Below are 20137 nucleotides of genomic sequence, written 5' to 3' on the forward strand. Positions count from 1 at the left end.
GAAAATCCCACAAAGTGTGCCAGTTGGGTCAGTAATGATATGCCCCAGAGGTATGACTGTTGTTTTATTAGAGAGCTGGATACAATATATGACTCACACTCAAGTCAGTCAAACAAGAGTGGAAGTTCCCCTGTCTAATAACATGGAGAATGATACATCATGTCTGTCTGGTGCTAACTGTACGTCTGTCTCTCTGTTTGGTCCCTCTCTCCCTTTCTCTTTCTGTCTGTGGATCCCCCGGCGCTCTGTCTGTCTCTCTGTGTCTGTAGCCAGAACACTGGGCTCTGAGCCACGACCTGAACGGCTGCAGAGGCTGTGAGTGCGATGTGGGAGGAGCGCTGGACAACCAGTGAGTGACACTGTAGCTTTGCTCCTGACTCACGGGCCATAAATAAAGTCTGAATGTTTTACAGATGAGATTCAACAGCATAGAACGTCTTGCTTTTAGGTGCTTTTGCCTATAAACACAGCACACAGAAATGAATTGCTATCCCCAGAATAGCATGTTTGTGTATTCTGATTTATTGGATTCCAGTTATCACTCCCTGGAAGAAGTAATATCTTATGCAACTTATTATATAATTGTTTCTGTTATTCCCCCCAAAAAAGAGGATGGCATCCTCTCTTACCTTCAAACATCACACAGTAACTCAGTTCCCTCTCCTGTGAAACCAAACAGCTTTGACATCCATTGTTCTTGTCACTGTTTTTATGGATGAAATCAAATTACTGGGAATATTTCCACCCAGAAAGAAAGTAGTTTTCTAGTGTGAGAAGATAACGCCTAATAATGACCAAAACAAATCAGTGGATGAGGGTGGAATTTAGTTTTTGGATAATTCTACTTCAATCTGAGATTTAGATGGGGTGATAACAATATTAACAACTTATGTTTTTTGATTGGTAGCTGTAATAGTATCGCTCTAATTGAAACAGTAATTCCTCACACTACTCATAACTCGGAAAAGTAATATTACTGTAATGCATTAATGATTAATGCCTTGGCATTACAACTATTTATATGTATTCTACCTCCATAGCTGCTCCATGGAGAGTGGTCAGTGTCGCTGCCGTAGTCACATGACAGGACGTCAGTGTACCCAGGTGGAGTCTGGGTATTTCTTCATGGCTCTGGACCACTACCTCTACGAGGCTGAGCTGGCTAAGATGGGACAGGTGAGAGCACCGACTTTTTAGTGTCAGCACAATTCTATGGGCCAAGATGGGATAGGCACACATTTGTATTGAGTGATATTGTGGCTTTTACTATGTTGGTGTATTCAAATGTCTGTCTGTGTTTTCTCAGGGCTGTACAGTGGAGACCAGGGAGCACCAGTCGGGTCGCCCTGCCACCTGGACGGGCATGGGGTTCGCCCGGGCACCCGAGGGTGGCAACCTGGAGTTCCTTATCAGTAACATCCCCTACTCCATGGAATACGACCTGCTCATCCGCTATGAGTCACAAGTCTGTATCTGTTCAAAAAGTGAACGTTTCTCTTTGTTAAATCATTCTTTGACAGAGAGATTACAAAGACCCAAAAGCTGGCACAAAAAGATGTACTTTTGTTTCAAAATTATCAATCAATTCAGTGAACAGCAAAATAGATTTTTTTTAATCCTCAGATCATAATAATGAATGGCTTATTCTCACCTAAGCAGCCTTATAGGTGGCAAAGCTCTACTGACTATTCAGTAAAGACGAAAAACTAACTAAAGCTGATCAGGCTTTTGGAATTAGCAGCCTGCATTTATAGTTATTAATATGAAGTTGCATAATCTAATTGTTATATTGTATTTGATATATTACTTTGTCATGCTGACTTCGCTATAGAGTTTTGTTCAAGGCTTCATGTAGTCTATAAATCTAACTGATAAATAAGTTTCACTGATGCTATTTCAAATGTATCAATTGTTTGAAGTATGGTTTGTTTTGTTCTTTTCCTCTATAACACAATTTCCCCAGTCTCCTTTTCATACTCCCTTGACCCCATGCTTTTGACTGCATATTACCCATATGGTACTCATTCCCATGTGTGTGTAGATGCCCAGAGACTGGGAGGAGGTGCGGGTAACAGTGATCCGCCCCGGGCCGATCCCTACCAGCAGCCCCTGTGGAAACACCATCCCAGCTGACGACAGACTGACCGTCTCCCTGCCTGCCGGGGCCAGGTCAGTGGCTCAGACACACACACATACACACACACACACACACATACAAACACATCAAATCTAAACTGTTGACTGTGTGTGCTCCAGGTTTGTGGTCCTCCCTCAGCCTGTGTGTCTGGAGAGGGGTGTGAGTTACACCCTCCGCTTCGAGTTCACTCGCTATCAGGATGCCAACAGTATCCTCAACGGAGCTGCCAACGCCGTCATCCTCGTGGACTCTGTGAGATGAATATCTTTTTCCACTCCTCTATTATACACATGTCTAACTTGACCTCATAGACTGTAGTTTTCATTCCACACGTGAACATCTCTCTCCTCTCCTTTTCATACTTCCTCATTCGTCGCTCCAGATCGCCTTGCTGCCCCGCCACTCCTCCCTGGAGATGTTCAATGCAGGAGATCCCGCCTCCAACATCAGGAGGCAGACGTACGAGCGATACCGCTGCCACGAGGGCGCCAAGAGCGTGACCCGCCCACTGATGAGTGACACCTGCGCCAAGCTGATCACCAGCTTGTCGGCCATCATTAACGACGGGGCTCTGCGTGAGTGCAAAAAAGTGTTGAGTTTTTTGAAAGCCATAACTAAAATATGTACTTCAGGTGAACATGCAGTTCCCTAACCTGTGTATGTCTGTGACCTGACTATAGGACCAATAATTTATCACATTTACCAAATAATCATATATTTTCAGTCAGTCTTTGCTCCACTTGTCCCCAGAAATTTGGTCCATATCAGCAGGTTTGGCAGTTCTGGTGCCAAACGATACCGAATGCAGAGACTTTGCCAGACCTTAGGGTTCAGTGAATTGATGCCCCTGCTTCTCTGTCCTCCCCCAGCTTGTAATTGCGACCCCCAGGGCTCCATCAGCTCGATGTGTGATGTCCGCGGGGGTCAGTGTCGCTGCAGGCCCAGTGTGATTGGTCGACGCTGTGACCAGTGCGCCCCAGGAACCTACGGCTTCGGACCCTCAGGCTGCATAGGTGAGACATAAAGACACAAAAGTTTTAAAGCTTTTGCACACACATTGTTTCTTGTGACCCAAGCCTGTTTTGGCAGGCTATTGTGTGACATGACAAAATGTTCCATATTTATACACCACTAACCTGCTTGCGTACAATGTTTTCTAATGCTTCAACTAATGTTCCAACTTACCCTCGTCCTTACATTCTTAGCCTTTATCAGAATTGTATAGATGAGAAACTATACTACTGTACTCTGTTTAGTTGAGTTTTTAGCGCCTTGAGTCCTGAAATGAAAAATAACATTTTAAGCTTCCGATTTGGATACATTGTCAGAAATTAGTAAATTTTAGGTTTTTAATTTGATTTTGCTGGTTATTTTATCCAAATGAAAGTGAAAGTAGTCTGAGCGGTTGAATTTAGATATCCACTGTAAAGCCTACTTTATGTGCAGTTATTTTGATAAGTTATGAGCTGTACTGCTGGCGCCCTCTACTGTACATACAGTACATACTAACCCAAAGTCCTCTTATTCTCTCTTTTCACTTTCTTTTCTCTCTCTCTCTTTGATTCCCTCTCCTCCCCCCTTCCCTTCACTTCCCCCCTCTCTTTCTCCATCCCTTTCCTCCCTCTGTCCAGCGTGTGGTTGCAGCCTGGAAGGGTCTGTAACTCGGCTCTGTGACAAGTTGAGCGGTCAGTGCCAGTGCCGTCCGGGTGCGTTCGGTCAGCATTGCGATGGGTGCCAGGCGGGTCACTGGGGCTTCCCCAGCTGCCGGCCATGCCAGTGTAACGGACACGCCGAGGAGTGCAACCAGAGGACTGGGGCCTGCATCAGCTGCAGGGACAACACTGGAGGAGACAAGTGTGACAGGTGAGGACTCGCCTGTCCAGAAGGGATATAAAGGGGATTTGATGTTCCTGGGGTTCAGTTTACACGTAAAATATCACATTGGGATGTGGGGATAAGGATGGGACTTTAAAGGATTATATATTCATATTGAACAAGGGAGATGGTGGGCAGTCTTTTTTTTTCAAAATCTGTGGTAAACAGGGCATATTCAATCATTTGTGTTAACAAGGTAGATAACATCCCCCTTCACCCGTCCACAAATCAACCATGCATAGGCTAGTTGGGAAATAGAGTTGCAAACAAGGACACCAATCAAGTTATAAATCAGAAATTATAAAACTGATTGTTTTGGTCCTCAGTTCTGATTGGCTGAGTCACTTTGAATGTTGTTGTGAAATACCTGATAAGCACACACCTTTGACCGCATAACATCTAATTTAGATATGAATGTGCAAACCGAAAATCACCACTCATATGGCTACTTATGTGTCACTAAGTGAGCAACCATGTTGTTTGACTAATGTTCACAGGAACGATATTGCTATATAGAAAGATAAAAATAAAATGTTTTCTTGAACATTTGTATTCATTTTTTAGACACTCTTTGATTATTGCTTAATTTAACTGAGGGATTAAATGATTGCTGTCCACCTTTAAATATGCTGTTGTAGCCTACTTAAGTCTTTTGTTGTATCTGTAGATGTGCCAATGGTTACTATGGTAACCCAGTTTTGGGCTCGGGTAACCAGTGTCGTCCCTGCCCCTGCCCAGACGGGCCCAACAGTGGACGTCATTTTGCTGCATCTTGTTACCAAGACAACCGTAACAGACAGATTGTCTGCAACTGCAACCAGGGTTACACAGGTAAAGTTATAATTACTGTCTCCATAAGATGATGTTTGTCCTCTCGCTCCTTCTTTATTTTCCTGTTTTCGTCCTCTTCTCCCACCCCTCCTTGCCTTCTGGTCTGTCTCTCCCTCTCTGCCTCCTCCTCTTCCTCACCATCCTTAGTAAGAGACGTTGATGAAGTCATAGGTCTGTTCAGAAGTATGTGAAAGTTCACATTTTTCACATCGAAATGCATTGTAAAGTAAGAAATGGATTAGTTTTCTACTGTAACTGTGACATTGTGAACACCTGCGAAAACAAACCTGTGCCATTTGTTGCATGAATGAACAGATGCATAGTGCTGCTTTTGATGATGCACTTTGTCGCAGCGTGTGGGTTGTAAAGCATTAGCACAGCACTAGATCTGAGCCAAACCTGCAAAGCATAATTGTGTCTGGTGTGTTCTATCAAGCCAAGAGGCACATTCACCACGGTGGGTCTTTTGATAAGCTGAATGTGTAAGTCTAACACCCTTTGTATAAAAAGAGAAAATGAAAAGAAAGATGTTTCATCTCAATTAGATTCAAGATTGTATGTATTAATAGTTCTAGAAAGACCACCTTACAAACATTTCTCAGAGGCAGTGCTGCTCTGGAGGCAGAAATAATCTGATTGGTTGAGTTAAACCTCAAAAGAACCCAGTTTGTCTGGCTAAGTAGCCTAATGTTAGCCTGAAGCCCAGTGGAAAAGTCATGGGGTAAGTGAGGAGCTAACTGTTAGTTAATATAGTGAAGCCGAGCGCTCTTGCTACTAACTGGAAATACTAAGCTATCTAGGTTAGCTAGTTAGCATAGCTGACCTTCCAAGTTCAAACTAGCCATACTAGCCTATAGTGCTTATCTTCCTACCTGACCGTTTTATTTATATTTTTTTACCAAAGTTCCTTCTTTGCCATTCAAGTTTGCCAGATAGCTAACTTGCTCTCCAAAAAACTGTAGTTCTTTGGCTCCACCAAGTGATTATTTCTGCTTCCAGAGCAGCTCTGCCTATGCTTGTATATCTAAAAATCTGCTAGCTTGTATGAAAAGAAAAAGTATCTAATTCCTGATGAAGTAAGAATTACATTTCTAAGTGGGTGATGGTGAATGGTAACCTGTGTTATTTCCTCCCTCCCCTGTATTACTGGCACAGGGATTGTTAAACGTTCCGGGGCGACCATTTTTAAGCGTGAGTAACAATGGTGATGCCCGCCCCCTCCTCCTCCACCTCTACCCACTCCACCATCCACCCTCCCCCTCCAGCCCTACCCATGCATGGCTTCAGCACCCCACCCATCGACGGTGCTGAACCACAGTGCACCCCTGCCTATGTGTTAGACCTGGCTCAAAAAATAATGTTTTCAAGTCCTTTCCGGTGCCTTTCTGTGAATGATTGAGTGTGTTTTAAAAGGCACGATGAGACCAGATGAACTTCCCTAAAATGTGCTAACCCAATACCCATTTAGGCTCAACTGAACATTCTAAGTGATTGTTTAATAATCTCCAAAACAATTTGAACCAGGTCTGTGTAAATGCTCCCCATTCAAGGACCTGACCCAGAATCATCATTCATCATTCAGTAATTGTTTTTTTTTTTTAAAAGTGTGGTTTCTCATGCTGCCCATCCTAACTTTACTGAGCTGATTGTAGTAGCACTTGGCTGATCCTGTCCCTCCATATTTACTCCAACAAAGGTTATGGGTGAAGGTGTTTCTGAATCTGGGTCAGTTTCTATCTCTCCTGTGTGGAGTAGGTTTAACCATTGATAATTTATTGTAACGACTGATGTGGGGGGAGCAGTCATTTTGGGTGTGCACTCATTTTCACAGAGAGATAGAGCTGTATTGATATACCAATACAGCCATACAGCTAAATAAAAATAAAAAAAGTCACTTTTTACCAGCCTGGCTAACATTTACTATCAGAGCCTGTTCTGCTCTGTAGACTGCTTTTCTGATGCAACCAGCTCAGCATACTGCAGTGTGCTTCACTTAAGCTGAAGCACAATGGAGCAACGCTGAAGGCTACTGACCCCTTTGGATATCCACTATGTCATCATGTTTTGTCTGTCCTACCTGTGCAATAGGGGCAATCAATATCTGTCGAAATAGCAAAAATGAGAGAGGCGAGAGAGAAAAGTGGGAGAGTGGAGAGAGTAGGGGGGAAGGTTTTTGAGTGTTAGTGCCCTCTGTCTTTCCTTTTCTGAAGATAAACATCCAACAGCTAACGGCTTCTTGGGAGGCTCTTTCCCTTTTGACTACCCTTCCTTTCTACCATAACTTTCCCTCTTCCATCTACCCATCACATACTACTTCCACTTCCCTCTGCCCTCTGTCCTCTCTCTCTCTCTTTCCCTCTCTCTTCTCTCTTTCCTTTCCTGTCTTTCCTCCCTCCAGCATCCCCTTTTCTTCTATTTCTCTCTCATCTGCCCTCCCTCTACCTCAGCTTTTCCTCTGCCAGCATACTCTGACTTTCTACCCCTCCCCACCTTCTCATATCCTCTCTTTCCCACCTTACCAGCCCTCTATTCTTCCTTTCCCTCTATCCTCCCATTCCAGCAGGAGTCAGCTGGATTCAAATATGCCAAGTATTTCTTCTTCTGAGTTCACCTTAAAGGGACAAGTGAGAGACAACAGTGAGGAAAAAGAGCCATCACATGGGCCTTGTGACCAAATGAATGGTTCACTAATCTGGCAAAAGGCTGCAATACTTTACCTGAATGTTATCTTAGCTGTATGGTATGTGGCACCACTGCTATGGTACAGCCAAATTAGATATGCAGTACAGTGAATGATACTATTGTGGCACAAATCATGATGTTGCCATACCGGTTACACAGGTTTCTGTGGTGTATCTTGAGGAACAATGAGACATCATGCAACAAAAATGCCAAAAACATTGAATCTTAATAACTGTATTCTGGTACACACTAACGTTATGATCTATTGTATAAACATAATCAATAACATGCAGTCTATAATCAATTGAGGAAGGATGTGATCACAAAGACCCTTAACTAATGAAAGCTGGTTAACCAAACCCCATTGAGTTACCATTGACTCTGTAACAGGATCTGTAACAATACTGATACTGGTAACATACTGTATAACTGGCACTTTTTTGATAAGTGATTTATCTGCTAGACTAATGTGTTTTTTCAATGGAGTTCTCCACTGAAAAAACATTTTAGTCCAGGTCTAGGACTGGGCAAAATCCAGTTCTGTGATGACACCGTTATTGTAACTGATGATACCTAAGGTGGATCTTCACTACACCAAACCAAGTCAACTCTTTGGTCTACTGCTGTCATGCTACAAGCTTCCTGCTTCCCTCCACTCTGAAAACAGCTTGGGGAATCCTGTAGAGCGGCCAAAATATGGCAACCAAAATAAAAGCACTTATGCAGCTATTAAAACTTCCCTTCGATTCACATCACCCATATCTCCATCACTTCTTCCTCACTCTAACATTTATTCTCTTTCCTATTTTCCCTTCCCTTCCCTCCCACCTTAGGCGCCCGGTGTGAGGAATGCGCCCCTGGTTATTACGGCAACCCCTCCCAGCCGGGCGGGCGCTGCCAGCCGTGCCAGTGCAATAACAACATCGACATGTCGGACATGGATTCTTGCGACAGGCGCACCGGAGAGTGCAGGAAATGCCTCTACAACACTGAGGGCTCCAACTGTGGCGTCTGCAAGAGCGGCTATTACGGAGACGCTTCCCGCCGCAACTGCAGAAGTGAGTAGCACCCTCACTCACAACACTCATAAGACTCTTAATTGACCGTGAAATAATTCCATGATGTGCTTCTTTCCATATTCCCCCTTCAGAGTGTACATGTAACTTCCTGGGTACTGAACGCAGCCAGTGTATGGAGCGCGATGAGTGTGTGTGCCAGCGTGCCACAGGACAGTGCCAGTGTCTGCCTAATGTCATCGGCCTGACCTGCGACCACTGCGCCCCCAACCACTGGAACCTGGCCAGCGGGGGGGGCTGTGAAGCCTGCGGCTGCGACCCCAACAACTCTGTCACCTCCTCATGTAACGAGGTAGGGAATGCTTGGACTGGGTCTTGTGATTGTGTGTGTATCTGTATGTGTGTGTGTGTTGTGATTGACACTGACAGAGATGATGTGTCATACCGCTGTTTTTTCCGCTTTCAGTTCACTGGCCAGTGTCAGTGTCGTGACGGCTTTGGAGGGAAGACCTGCACAGACTGTCAGGAGAACTTCTGGGGAGACCCTAGGACCCAGTGCAGAGGTTAGTAACATAAAGACATAAAGGAATCTCTAAGGACCCAGTGTAGTTGTTACGAACATAATGAGACCAAAGGACACAATGCAGAAGTTAATAACAAACACTGGCCACACACTGTGTTGTTTCCCATTGTTTTAAATCTACTCTAGGCCATATTGATGAGTTAAACTCTCACTCTCTCTTTCTCCCTCTCTCCCCTTCCAGCCTGTGACTGTGACTGGCGTGGCATTGAGACCTCTCAGTGCAACCGGGTGACTGGCCACTGTGTTTGCCAGCAGGGGGTGTCGGGTGTCCGCTGCGACCAGTGCGCCAGAGGCTTCTCCGGCCAGTTCCCCAACTGCCAGCCCTGCCACCAGTGCTTCGGCGACTGGGATCGCATCGTCCAGGTACAGTTTCGTAGGAAGCAAACTCGTCTGCTGCATGTTGTGTTTGGTGAGATCTCAAGCAGAAGAAGAGGTCAGCTCTTCCCAGTCAGCAGAACTCAAAGGTGAAGGATTGAAAAAGTGGATTCAAGGGTTTGGAGCTCGATCGGACTCAAAGCCTCAGGAAACAACCAATGCTAAATCAGGAATGACAGAGTTTAGTCAATAAAGAGCTGTAGAGGCAGACAGCAGGTCAATATATGAATTAATGAGCGGCATGTGCAGCAAATTCTACAGATCAACCTAGAGCTTATGTAGTGGATTTCTGGCTAATGCTGACTCCCTCAGAAGGTCTTGAAATAAAAGAAAAAACAGTTCTCAGTTTCTCTACTATGCTGAATATGATCTCTCTCCTCACCAGGACCTGGCAGTGCGTACCAAGGCTCTGGCGGAGCGGGCCCATGAGATCCAGACCACTGGGCTTACTGGGGCCTATGAGAAGGCCTTCAGGGACCTGGAGGAGAAACTGGCACAGGCCCAGGGTATTGTCAACGCCCGCAACGCTACAGCTGCAGCCGTCGCCACCCTGATGGAGCTTATTGAAGACCTTAGGTAGAGCTATTGTGCTTGCATTGCATTTTATCGTTTCACACGGTAAAAATATCCATCTTAAGTCATTTAGGAGAGTATTGTTGAATAATTTCCTTAAAACAAGTGAGTAAATCTGCCAATAGGATGAGATAGTTACTCATTCCCAATGCATTTTTACTTGTTTCAGGAATTTTCTAGTGTCAGTATTTTGAACCAAGGCTGAATGAGGCAGATCAATTCACTAGTATCAAGAAAATGACACCTGATTCAAGAAAATTGCTGAAACAAGCTGATTTGCATTTTAGACAAGGGAAATTATCTCACCCCGTTCACAGATATATACACTTGTTTAAAGAAAAACAAGATTTGAAGACTCCAGTATACCTAAGGTAACAAATCAAATCTATCATGTCACTTTGAACCCTATGAGTGTGTGTTGAGATGACAATTTACATCCACCAACTACCTGTCTTGCCTTATAGGGCGCAGATCGGTGAGACCACTGACACCCTGAACCGTCTGGAGGGAGACCTGACCATTGTCCAGGACAGCAACTCTGAGGCGAGCAAGGAGCTGAGCGCCCTGGAGAGAGAGGCCAAAGAACTGAACCTCACCTCAGACCAGCTGCACAGACATCTGGACATCCTCAAAAACTCCAATTTCCTGGGTGAGAAACAGAGGAGGGATAGAGTAGTTTCCAACCGTCCTTATTATTCAATCTGTCACCTTCCTCCCTATTCCTGCTGCTGCCTTGCTTTCTCTTAACTGTTTATTAACGTCTATTATATTCCCTCCATCCCCCATTTAAACTTCAACCTCACTTCTTCCTCCTCATAAATCATTTTCTTTCTCTTGCCTATCTGTCCATAGACATATTCCTCGCAGATTGGAGTTTCAATTATAGAAACATTTCTCTCCGCCCACTGAATTTTAACTCAACCAATCAGATTAATTCTGCCTCCAGAGCAGCTCTGCCCCTGAGAAATGTTTCTATAATTAAAACTCAACTCTATTACTCTTTCAATCCCTTTGGTCTCATATTATATCCATCATTCTTTCCTAATCCTCTTGCTCTTAACAAGAGGCCTAACTGTCCTCAAACTTAGCAACATCACTTTTATTCAACTGAAAAGTGGGGTAACACTTTACTTTATATTGGGCTGCAGTGGTGTATTAACATATGGAAAAGTATTGTAAGTACACAATATTACTGTGTAGGTGCTTGATGAAAATCTTCCTAACACATAAGACAAGGGTGTAAAAACACCTTTTTAATGAAGCCATTTAAATGGTGTGTTACACTGTTGTAAGTACATTATGTATTACAGAGATTTTCATTAAGTACCTACACAGTAATATTGTGTACTTACAATACTTTCCCAAAGGTTAATACGCAGGTTAATACACTGGAATAAGGTCATTGTAAAGTAAGTGGTACCAAAAGTTACCTTTTGGTAAGTGTTACCAAAAGGGGTAATGAATACTTACTTTGGCATTTGCTCCTAGGTGCGTACGACAGCATCCGTAGCTCCTACAACAAGTCTCGTGATGCGGAGCGGCGAGCCAATGAATCGACAACCACCAGGCCCAGCACAGTCAGCCAATCGGCAGACACTCGCCGCCGCACTGAGCGCCTCATTGCCAACAAGAAGGACGACTTCAACCGTAAAAATGCCGCTAACAAGCGCGCCCTGGGAGACCTCAACGCCCGAGCACAGGGCCTGGACATGAAGAAGATCAATGAGAAGGTTTGATGTTATTTTGTAGAAAGAACAGACATTGTGTATAGAAACTGATTTTCTCAAGTGCTGCCTCACCCTGATTGACATGACCTGACTTTGCCTCGTGATGCCTATGCACCGAGGCATTCTGTGTTGTTAATATGAATACAAATACAAATACATTTACACCTGTCCCACCAGGTTTGCGGGGCCCCTGGTGATGCACCCTGCGGAGAAAGCCCCTGTGGGGGTGCCGGTTGCCGCGACGATGATGGGAACCGTCACTGTGGGGGTCTGAACTGTAACGGCGCTGTAGCGGTGGCCGACAACGCCCTGGAGAGAGCCAAACACGCAGAGAAGGAGCTGAACAAAGCCATGGGAGAGGTGGAGGGACTCTTCACCAAGGTACGGTGGCACGCGAGAACTATAGAAGAAGAAGATTTTTGGACTTCAGCTATTTCAAATATGTAGCATCACAAGGGTAATTCTAGAGATGTATGTTTGATTTTCTACTTTGTTTTGCTCTTAACGGAAAGATAAAAACATTTTAACACTGTTAAAACAACAGCTGTTGGTGATGTACCTTGCATTTCTGGGCCTATTTTGTTGTTTGATGGCGTATTTATCTCATTCATGCGGTTAACTGGCCAAACATAGACAACACAATGTCACATCAAGATATTTCCAGTGCAGCTACAGTGGAATTTGGAAGCAGAAAACCTTTCAGCTATCTAAAACATCAATGGTAAATGTCAGGTTTTAGCGTCAGTCCCACAGAATCAAAGACTAAGGGCTTCTTTCTAGACTCACCATTTTACACTGAAGTTCAACAATCATACAGGGAGAAATCCATCGTAGAAGAGGCAGAGAGACCAATTTCTCCACTGACAGTAGTGTCAATAGACCACAATGCAATGCAACACAAGACATGCTGTGTTTTGAGGAAGCGGTGTGGCCACATTCTGGGAAATGTAGGAAATCACTAACCAAAGGAGAAGTAGCTAAGGCAGGTTGAGGGAAGTGAGCACACCAATTATAACACATCATCACAAAACAACTCCTGGAATGCATTGAACATCACAGATTGATGATATATACCAGTGAACGAGTATCCAAGGGTTAGGGGTATTTTTCCTTTAACAATCCTAACACTGCCATTAGAAATGCCTTTTAACCTTAAAACACAGTATCCACTTCTATCTGCTCTCTAACCCTCCCTGCCTTTCACTCAGGTGGCAGAGGCTAAGACCAAGGCAGAGGAGGCGAAGGGTAAAGCCCAGGCAGCTCTGGACAAAGCCACAGCCACCAAGAACAAGGTGGAGCGCTCCAACAACGACCTGAGAGACCTCATCAAACAGATCAGAGACTTCCTCACACGTGAGTCTCCTGCGGATTCACCCACTAACAACCTGCTGGGCTTATACAATATAATGCACTGGACATGCCGTAGTTTTTTAGAGTTTATGAGTTATGTCTGGCAGAAGGGCAGCAGTGTCTACTAATTTAATACAACCCCCCCTTCCCTTGTGTGTCCCTCTCCTCAGAGGAGGGCGCGGACCCAGACAGCATCGAGGCGGTGGCTAACCGCGTGCTGGAGCTCTCCATCCCTGCCTCGCCGCAGCAGATCAGACACCTGGCTGACGAAATCAAGGACCGCGTTCGCAGCCTCTCCAACGTGGACGCCATCCTGGAGCAGACGCAGGACGACGTCCGCAAGGCAGAGCAGCTGCTGCTGGACGCCAAGAGAGCCAGGTAGTCTCTCTCTCTGTTTGGTTTTTACTGTGTTGTCTTTAAAACCCTCCTCCATCCATCCTCAAATCTCCCGCTGTCTGTAACACTGTGTTATTCCCTAGGCACCGTGCTGAGGGGGTGAAGAGCACAGCAGAGACGGTGAAACAGGCCCTGGTGGATGCTAAGACGGCCCAGGATTCAGCGGAGAAGGCCATAGCACGAGCCAGAGCCGACATTGGGGAGACTGAGGCTCGACTGGCACAGGTAACCAACCCAAGGAGGATCTCATTTGTATTGTGTGCCTCATTAGATGACTTAATGCCCCATTAAAGACTTTTTGGCACTAGCCTATTAGCTGCAATAACTTCATTATAACAGCATCATATTACATTAATGTAACTGTCACAATGATATCCTCTATATTAATGTTGAAAAATGGAACCTGCATTCAAATTTACATACAGAACGGGTTCTTACACGTAATCGTAGGACTAAAATTACAGAAATTTCAAGATGGCATCTAGTTGAGAAAGTTGAGAATTCAGTTTGCTGATGTGCGTGCTGTCCTCAGATCGAATCGGAGACGTCCAACAGTGAGAAGGACCTGAACGATGCCATGGACCGCCTGGGCACTCTGGGACGGGAGATCGACGCCCTGAAGACCAAACGTGCCAACAACAGCATGGCTGCGGCCCGGGCAGAAGAGACAGCCACCATGGCACGAGACAAGGCCAACGAGGCCAAGCAGGTGTGTGTGTACACCTAAATGTGTGTGTGTGCACACACTTTACCTCGCTAAAAACCTGTGCAACTATTATTGATAAACCTTTGTCCTGTCTTGACATTCAGATCCTGGACGGCCAGCTGACAGATAAATACCACGAGGTGCAGCAGCGGGTCGACACCAAGGCCAAGGCTGTGCAGGACGCCAAGAAAAGGGCTGAGAGCCTCCGAGACGAAGCTAAGGAGCTACTTAGAGACGCCCAGAACAAGCTGCAGAGACTAGCAGGTGTGTGTGTGTGTGTGTGTGTGTGTGTGTGTGTGTATGAGAAAGAGAGGAAGAGAAAGAGAGAGAGAACTTACATGTGCGCATGTGTTTGAAAGAGGAAAGAAAGAGCCTGAAGTCTAAACAGTTGTTACATCTACATATAATTTGCAAGGGTTCTGGATCTGTAATAAGTACATATTTATAGTAAATGAAAATTTCACTGTATAAGCGCTTAGATCCGCATTCAAATGAACAAACATATACGAAAGAAAAGATAGTGGCTGAGGATCAACTCCTCTTCCAATCCTCAAGCAATGGTTTTAGGTATTAAGTCCAGACTGAATTACAGTCGCACCAAAATGGTGGTTATGCGTAGTTGTGTAACCATTCCTGAAATTGCTGGTTCCCACAGAGCTGGAAAAAGACTATGAGGAGAACCAGAGGAGGTTGGAGGGGAAGGCTCGTCAGCTGGATGGCCTGGAGGACAAGATGAAAGCCATCCTCAACGACATCAACAAGCAGATCCAGATCTACAACACTTGCCAGTAGCCCAGCGCTCTTCACTCCTCATCACTCTTCACAGGGAAACAGGTCCTTCACAGTTTTATTCTGTGATGTTCTTCAGATTCATTAACCTGGCAATAACCTTCACTGGGCAAAACAGTTGTTGGACTACATTTCAAATGTTTGGAAAACAAAGAAGGAGAAGAAAAGGTGCGGGTAAAGGTTACATCGCCTTGCAAATGATATGTGTATTTTTTGGGATGTGTAAAATGTCATGTAATTATTTCAAATGGTTGAAATTATTTTCAAATATAGAAACATGTCCTTCATAATTTCACATGCAATGTTCATCTGATTTCATATCATTTTATTTTATTTTTATATTTTATTTTCAAGTAAACCAAACTACAGAGACCAGACCTGAATCTCTTTGCAGTTAAGCTGCCTACAGTGACAGATAGGCAGGGATTGTACAGTTTAGAGGGCATGCCTTTTCAATAAGAATAAGCAGGGTGAACGAATGCAAAAGGATTTCAAATGAACATGTCTTTCAGATAACAAACCTAGTGATGCTGGGCATCAGAGGATTACTCTTTTCAGTTTCATAGTATCTGTCCTTACACAAATAACAGGGTGACACATAATTCAGATGTGAAAATAAATAAATTAATAACTGTTTAACCCTGCTGAACCTACAAAACATGACCCTCCCTACAAAACAACCTCTACCAGATCTAAGAGGATTGCTGTATACTGACACTACACAGGAATGATCTAGAGTTGTACAGCCACTCATCCACTCATTAGGATGAATTTTCAGGCATGCAAAATCAGAGATGCACAGACTAACAGATTATGAATGTTGCCTGTATTACAAATATAATGGAATATGAAAGATCTCCAGTAGTTTAAATTATTGCTTTACTGAAGTTACATACAGTATAGTATTCTACAGTACATACAATGCAGTGTTTAATTGTGCCTTATAACATGTCAGTGTCTTGTACATTTGCTCATGTACTGTTCGCATGATACTGTGCGTAACAAGGAATCATGCCGGTTATAGAAAAAAAATAACTAACTTTGTACACATATTTCCCTCAGACCAGCTATCAACTGGCAGCCATGTGATTTTGATAACTAATTGCCAAAGCCAAAATACCAAAAGAAGCTTGTGTAAAAGGTTTACCATGTACATTTCTGTGAATAAAGGTTGAATCACTTTTTGTGGAAGTTGTTTCTTTGAGCTATGAGTCAGTGAGGACTGCGTACAATGTGACCATTATGAGTATAGCCTTCATCTGTAATCTTGTCTAAAAATAGTAGGGGTCCTGATGTGTTGCCAGGTTACTGTGGCCCTGCCAGTCCCCATCCACAGAGGGTCAAATAAATACCTGTATAAATAAACCAGGGACATATGAGCAACACTGAACGTCGGTTCTGGATGATCCAGGATGGTCTTCAGCTGGTGCATGAAAAAGGTTTTTCATAGTATCCAGGGAACCTTGACAGTAATATGGAACATGATGGAAATTCTGATTATGTCTTCAATTGCTGGTCACCAATATACTGACAGAACGTTAAGTAGACCTATTGGGACAATTGATAGTCTAATCACAGATTTCACTCTGATCACTATATGACTTCTGTTACCATTTTGTGTCAAATCACAAAGAGAGAGAGAGAACGAAAGATGACAAAAACATTACAGTACCTGCAGCCCTCATAGGTACAACTGACATTTACATATAGTCAGACTCTCTTTCCCCATTGTATGTAATGCATTCCGCAACCTCCAAACAGACAATATGATTTCTGACAGAAAAATGCATGTACTCTACCTGTGTTTGTGAGTGTGTGTGAGCAAGAGAGATACCACAGACACTTTATGTCCTCACTAATAGGCCTACTATATGCATGGATAATATGTCTACTGGCTTTTTGAATTATTTGTTCTCAATTTTGGAACGGTTTTAATTATAGATGTTAATGATTATGTACTATTGTATTGCACATGTTTTTAAACTAAATAATTTATTATCTCAACATGGTTTGAATGTATGATCTGTCACTTGAGAGAGAGAGAGAGAGAGAGAGAGAGAGAGAGAGAGAGAGAGAGAGAGAGAGAGAGAGATCACGTGGACGCGTCAGCCAGGAAGTGGCTTGTGCGCGCACTCATTTCGGGTCTGGCCATCAGTTTATTTTGTTCCTAAACAAAGTGCGAGTCACCGCACCGAGGCCGAATGACACTGAAAGACTGATCTGTTTCTTGTAATTAGTGGTCTTAGCTAGGTATATTTGACATAAATAGAGTAACGTTATCAGAAATGGGTCCTGGGTAAAGAAAAGAATATTCCAGAAACACCGTGGACTACGGGGGTTTCGACTGCGGACAGGAGCGGAGCGGCCCACGGCAGTGAAGGAGCTTAGCAGCCGGTAGAAACAGACGGAGTCGCCGGCCATTGTGTGTCGGGAACGGGATTCACCCTTTCGCCAAAGTCAAGGCTCGTAAGTCGCCCGTTTTAACGTTATGATTTATTTGGCATTTTAATCACAGACAAGCATCAGGTGCCATGAGGTGTCACGCTGTATTGTTTGTCTAATGTTCGTGTCTCAGCCAATTTCATATCAGCTAACGTTAGTTTGGTTGTGGCTAATGACATTAGCTGCTAGCTAGCACTAACGTTAGCTTCAGAAAAGACTGTAGGAGCGTTTGATTGTACGACCTGGGCTGCACGCCACAGAAAGAGGTCGAATTGAGATTACATGTAATGATCGTACAAATTATTACTGGTTAATCATGACATGGCATCTGCTATTAACGTTACATATTAGGTTATGAAACAAGTGGACAGCGGTTTCATATAACGCAATGACATGATCGTACAAATTACTGGTTAACCATGACATGGCATCTGCTATTACATATTAGATTATGAAACAAGTGGACAGCGGTTTCGTTACCGCAATGTAGAGAATTTTCCCATATTGCCATGATATCTGCTCCGTCCTTTCCGATGTGGTCTAGGCACATTATAGTGTAAAGACTATTTGCAGGTTCTAAAAAAATGTCACATAATGGCTGCTTATCCAAAAGGAAAGCTTGAACTTAAATGCATCGCGGGGAAAGCTAGGGAGAGGCCTTATGCGGACACATCAGTTCTTTAGGCACATGATAGCTCAAAACACTTTTGCCATAAAACAAACAAACCTCACCAGTCGGCTGGCTATCTAGCGTTAGCTAACAAGTCCAGGGACGGGAAGCTGCATTGCTAAGCTTGCTAGCTATCTTTATTATCACCAGTCATTTTGTTACTATATATACACTATATTTACACTGCTCGTCGAATAAAATATTTTTTTTGGCTGTTGTCCTTTGTTTGTCATTTGACTGTCTAAGCTAGCGGTCCAGAGCTAGGCTAAGGAAATGAGGCAAGGATCAACGTCGGTCCAGCTGGCTAACGCTAACGTTACGGCTATTTGCTTGGTAGTAAAGAAGTAGACAGGTGTGCAGCCATCTGCCTCCTTTTGCAAGACATTCTGTCCATGTCTAATTCAGTGACTTTGTAGTTATTTGAAACCCGCTCCTGATCACTTTGTAGCAACGAAACACTCGCTCTCCCTCCCTCTGTCTCTCTGTGTGTGTGTGTGTGTGTGTGTCTAAGACAAAGACTGGCAAATTATTACTTTTACCTGCATTGCTAAACTTTGCATATTGGTAGACCATGCACTGAGCATTGTTACCACATAACCATCAAATTAACCACTGTCTTCACCTCTTGATCATTCATTGTCTCTCTTCTCTCTCTGCCTACTGTCTTAGGTCCCCTCCCCCTTCTTGCCATCCTGATTCTGTTCCGGGAGAGTTCAGACCAGTACCATCGCCAAGATAGCCGGGCCAGGCAGGAAGAGGCACACCTCAGATCCAGACCCCAGCAGCGGTAGTGACTCCGGTGACGGGCGGCCCGTTAGCGCCAAGTGCCTGAAGATGGCCAGCAGCAGTGGTAGCAGCGTGGCCGGTGGTGAGACAGTGGGCCGTCGCGGTGGGGCTCAGCAGAGAGGAGGCAGCGGTGGGGACCACAGCACAGACGTGTCCTCCAGCACCAGCAAGAAGAAGCAGAAAGACAGAGCGAACCAGGAGAGCAGAGAGGCCAAGAGGGCGGCAGCAGCAGCTGCCGGGGTTATTGCTGAGGCTAAGAAAGGTTAGTAGGGGTAAAAGGGTTGCAACTAACTGATTACTTTGTTATTGATAAATCTATGGATGCACTGATTAATTGGTCTACAGTCAGAATTGGCAGATAATAGCACAAATTCTCACAATCAGTCGTCAGCTGATGGTTTAAAAATTACCAATTTATTTGTCTATCAGATAATTTTGCACACAGAACATCATAGGCCTAGTTATTTATGTTGTCAATATTCTTAGCTGCGACCAGCAGCTAGTGTAAGTCACTCTGTCGGTTGGTAGGTCAGTCGGTCCCAAACATTTCTAAAAACCTTACAGCGCATGTGCCATTGGGGACACAGCTATAAAGACTAAGAGCTTGCATGCAGCCTTACTTTGAGTTCAGCATGGCTGGTAAAGCATAGACTTGCCATGCCAGAGATCCCAATGTCCACCAGACATGTTTTTGATCCGTCATTTAGACGCATGTGTGTATGAGCTGACACACAGCCATGTTATCCACTGTTGCTGTATCCACCAGGCTCGATACGGGAGCGTAATGGGAGTTGCCATTCTGTTCTTTTCACACTTCTTGTGTATTTTTGCTGGTGAAGCTTGTGTCTGTGAAGTGTGGAAATACAGTATTTTGACTTGTGGGTGTATCTATATCCACTCACTAGAAACTCACCATAGAGTACCATAGACACAATAATACTATAGGTATATTCTAGTGATTTTTCATTCAGTGTTTTCAGGTTGTATTTTAGCCTACCTTTTTTTTCGTCCAGGTTCGATTGCTCTGTAGCCTAGTTTGTTATCTGTCTTGCCTGCTCTGTCCCTATAAATGTACAAATAGCCTAAAGTAAGCTTTTTATTGCGCCAGGAGGTCAGTTTCCTGATTGAAGCCACAGACTGAAACGAAAAAATGTGACGTGACCGCCACGCCTTCTCAAAGCACCAAGCTGGTTGCAGCT

At 44.1% G+C, this 20137-nt stretch overlaps 2 protein-coding genes across 5 annotated transcripts in view; both read left to right on the top strand.

Moving 5' to 3' along the window:
* The window catches only part of lamb2 (laminin, beta 2 (laminin S)), a 34810-nt gene extending 18602 nt beyond the window's left edge, over positions 1 to 16208 (top strand). The window contains exons 13-36 of the mRNA XM_071927560.2: positions 270 to 349; positions 1041 to 1176; positions 1307 to 1465; positions 2042 to 2169; positions 2257 to 2389; positions 2520 to 2712; positions 3007 to 3150; positions 3769 to 4000; positions 4680 to 4843; positions 5999 to 6034; positions 8359 to 8583; positions 8676 to 8893; positions 9008 to 9104; positions 9306 to 9487; positions 9885 to 10075; positions 10537 to 10721; positions 11561 to 11802; positions 11977 to 12180; positions 13008 to 13152; positions 13320 to 13527; positions 13629 to 13770; positions 14078 to 14254; positions 14356 to 14515; positions 14907 to 16208. Of these exons, the coding sequence (XP_071783661.1) occupies positions 270 to 349; positions 1041 to 1176; positions 1307 to 1465; positions 2042 to 2169; positions 2257 to 2389; positions 2520 to 2712; positions 3007 to 3150; positions 3769 to 4000; positions 4680 to 4843; positions 5999 to 6034; positions 8359 to 8583; positions 8676 to 8893; positions 9008 to 9104; positions 9306 to 9487; positions 9885 to 10075; positions 10537 to 10721; positions 11561 to 11802; positions 11977 to 12180; positions 13008 to 13152; positions 13320 to 13527; positions 13629 to 13770; positions 14078 to 14254; positions 14356 to 14515; positions 14907 to 15043 (3918 nt within the window). The 3' untranslated portion in view covers positions 15044 to 16208. The remainder of the gene's footprint in view (positions 1 to 269; positions 350 to 1040; positions 1177 to 1306; positions 1466 to 2041; positions 2170 to 2256; positions 2390 to 2519; positions 2713 to 3006; positions 3151 to 3768; positions 4001 to 4679; positions 4844 to 5998; positions 6035 to 8358; positions 8584 to 8675; positions 8894 to 9007; positions 9105 to 9305; positions 9488 to 9884; positions 10076 to 10536; positions 10722 to 11560; positions 11803 to 11976; positions 12181 to 13007; positions 13153 to 13319; positions 13528 to 13628; positions 13771 to 14077; positions 14255 to 14355; positions 14516 to 14906) is intronic.
* Positions 16209 to 17191: 983 nt separating this feature from the next.
* usp19 (ubiquitin specific peptidase 19) overlaps positions 17192 to 20137 on the top strand; it is a 29375-nt gene continuing 26429 nt past the window's right edge. For all 4 annotated transcript variants that reach the window (XM_071927536.2, XM_071927537.2, XM_071927534.2 and 1 more), the window contains exons 1-2: positions 17192 to 17506; positions 18822 to 19200. In XM_071927536.2, coding sequence (XP_071783637.1) covers positions 18987 to 19200 — 214 coding nt within the window. In that variant the 5' untranslated portion in view covers positions 17192 to 17506; positions 18822 to 18986. The remainder of the gene's footprint in view (positions 17507 to 18821; positions 19201 to 20137) is intronic.

This window comes from Centroberyx gerrardi, chromosome 14 (assembly GCF_048128805.1).
Source record: "Centroberyx gerrardi isolate f3 chromosome 14, fCenGer3.hap1.cur.20231027, whole genome shotgun sequence".
NCBI classification, from domain to species: domain Eukaryota; kingdom Metazoa; phylum Chordata; class Actinopteri; order Beryciformes; family Berycidae; genus Centroberyx; species Centroberyx gerrardi.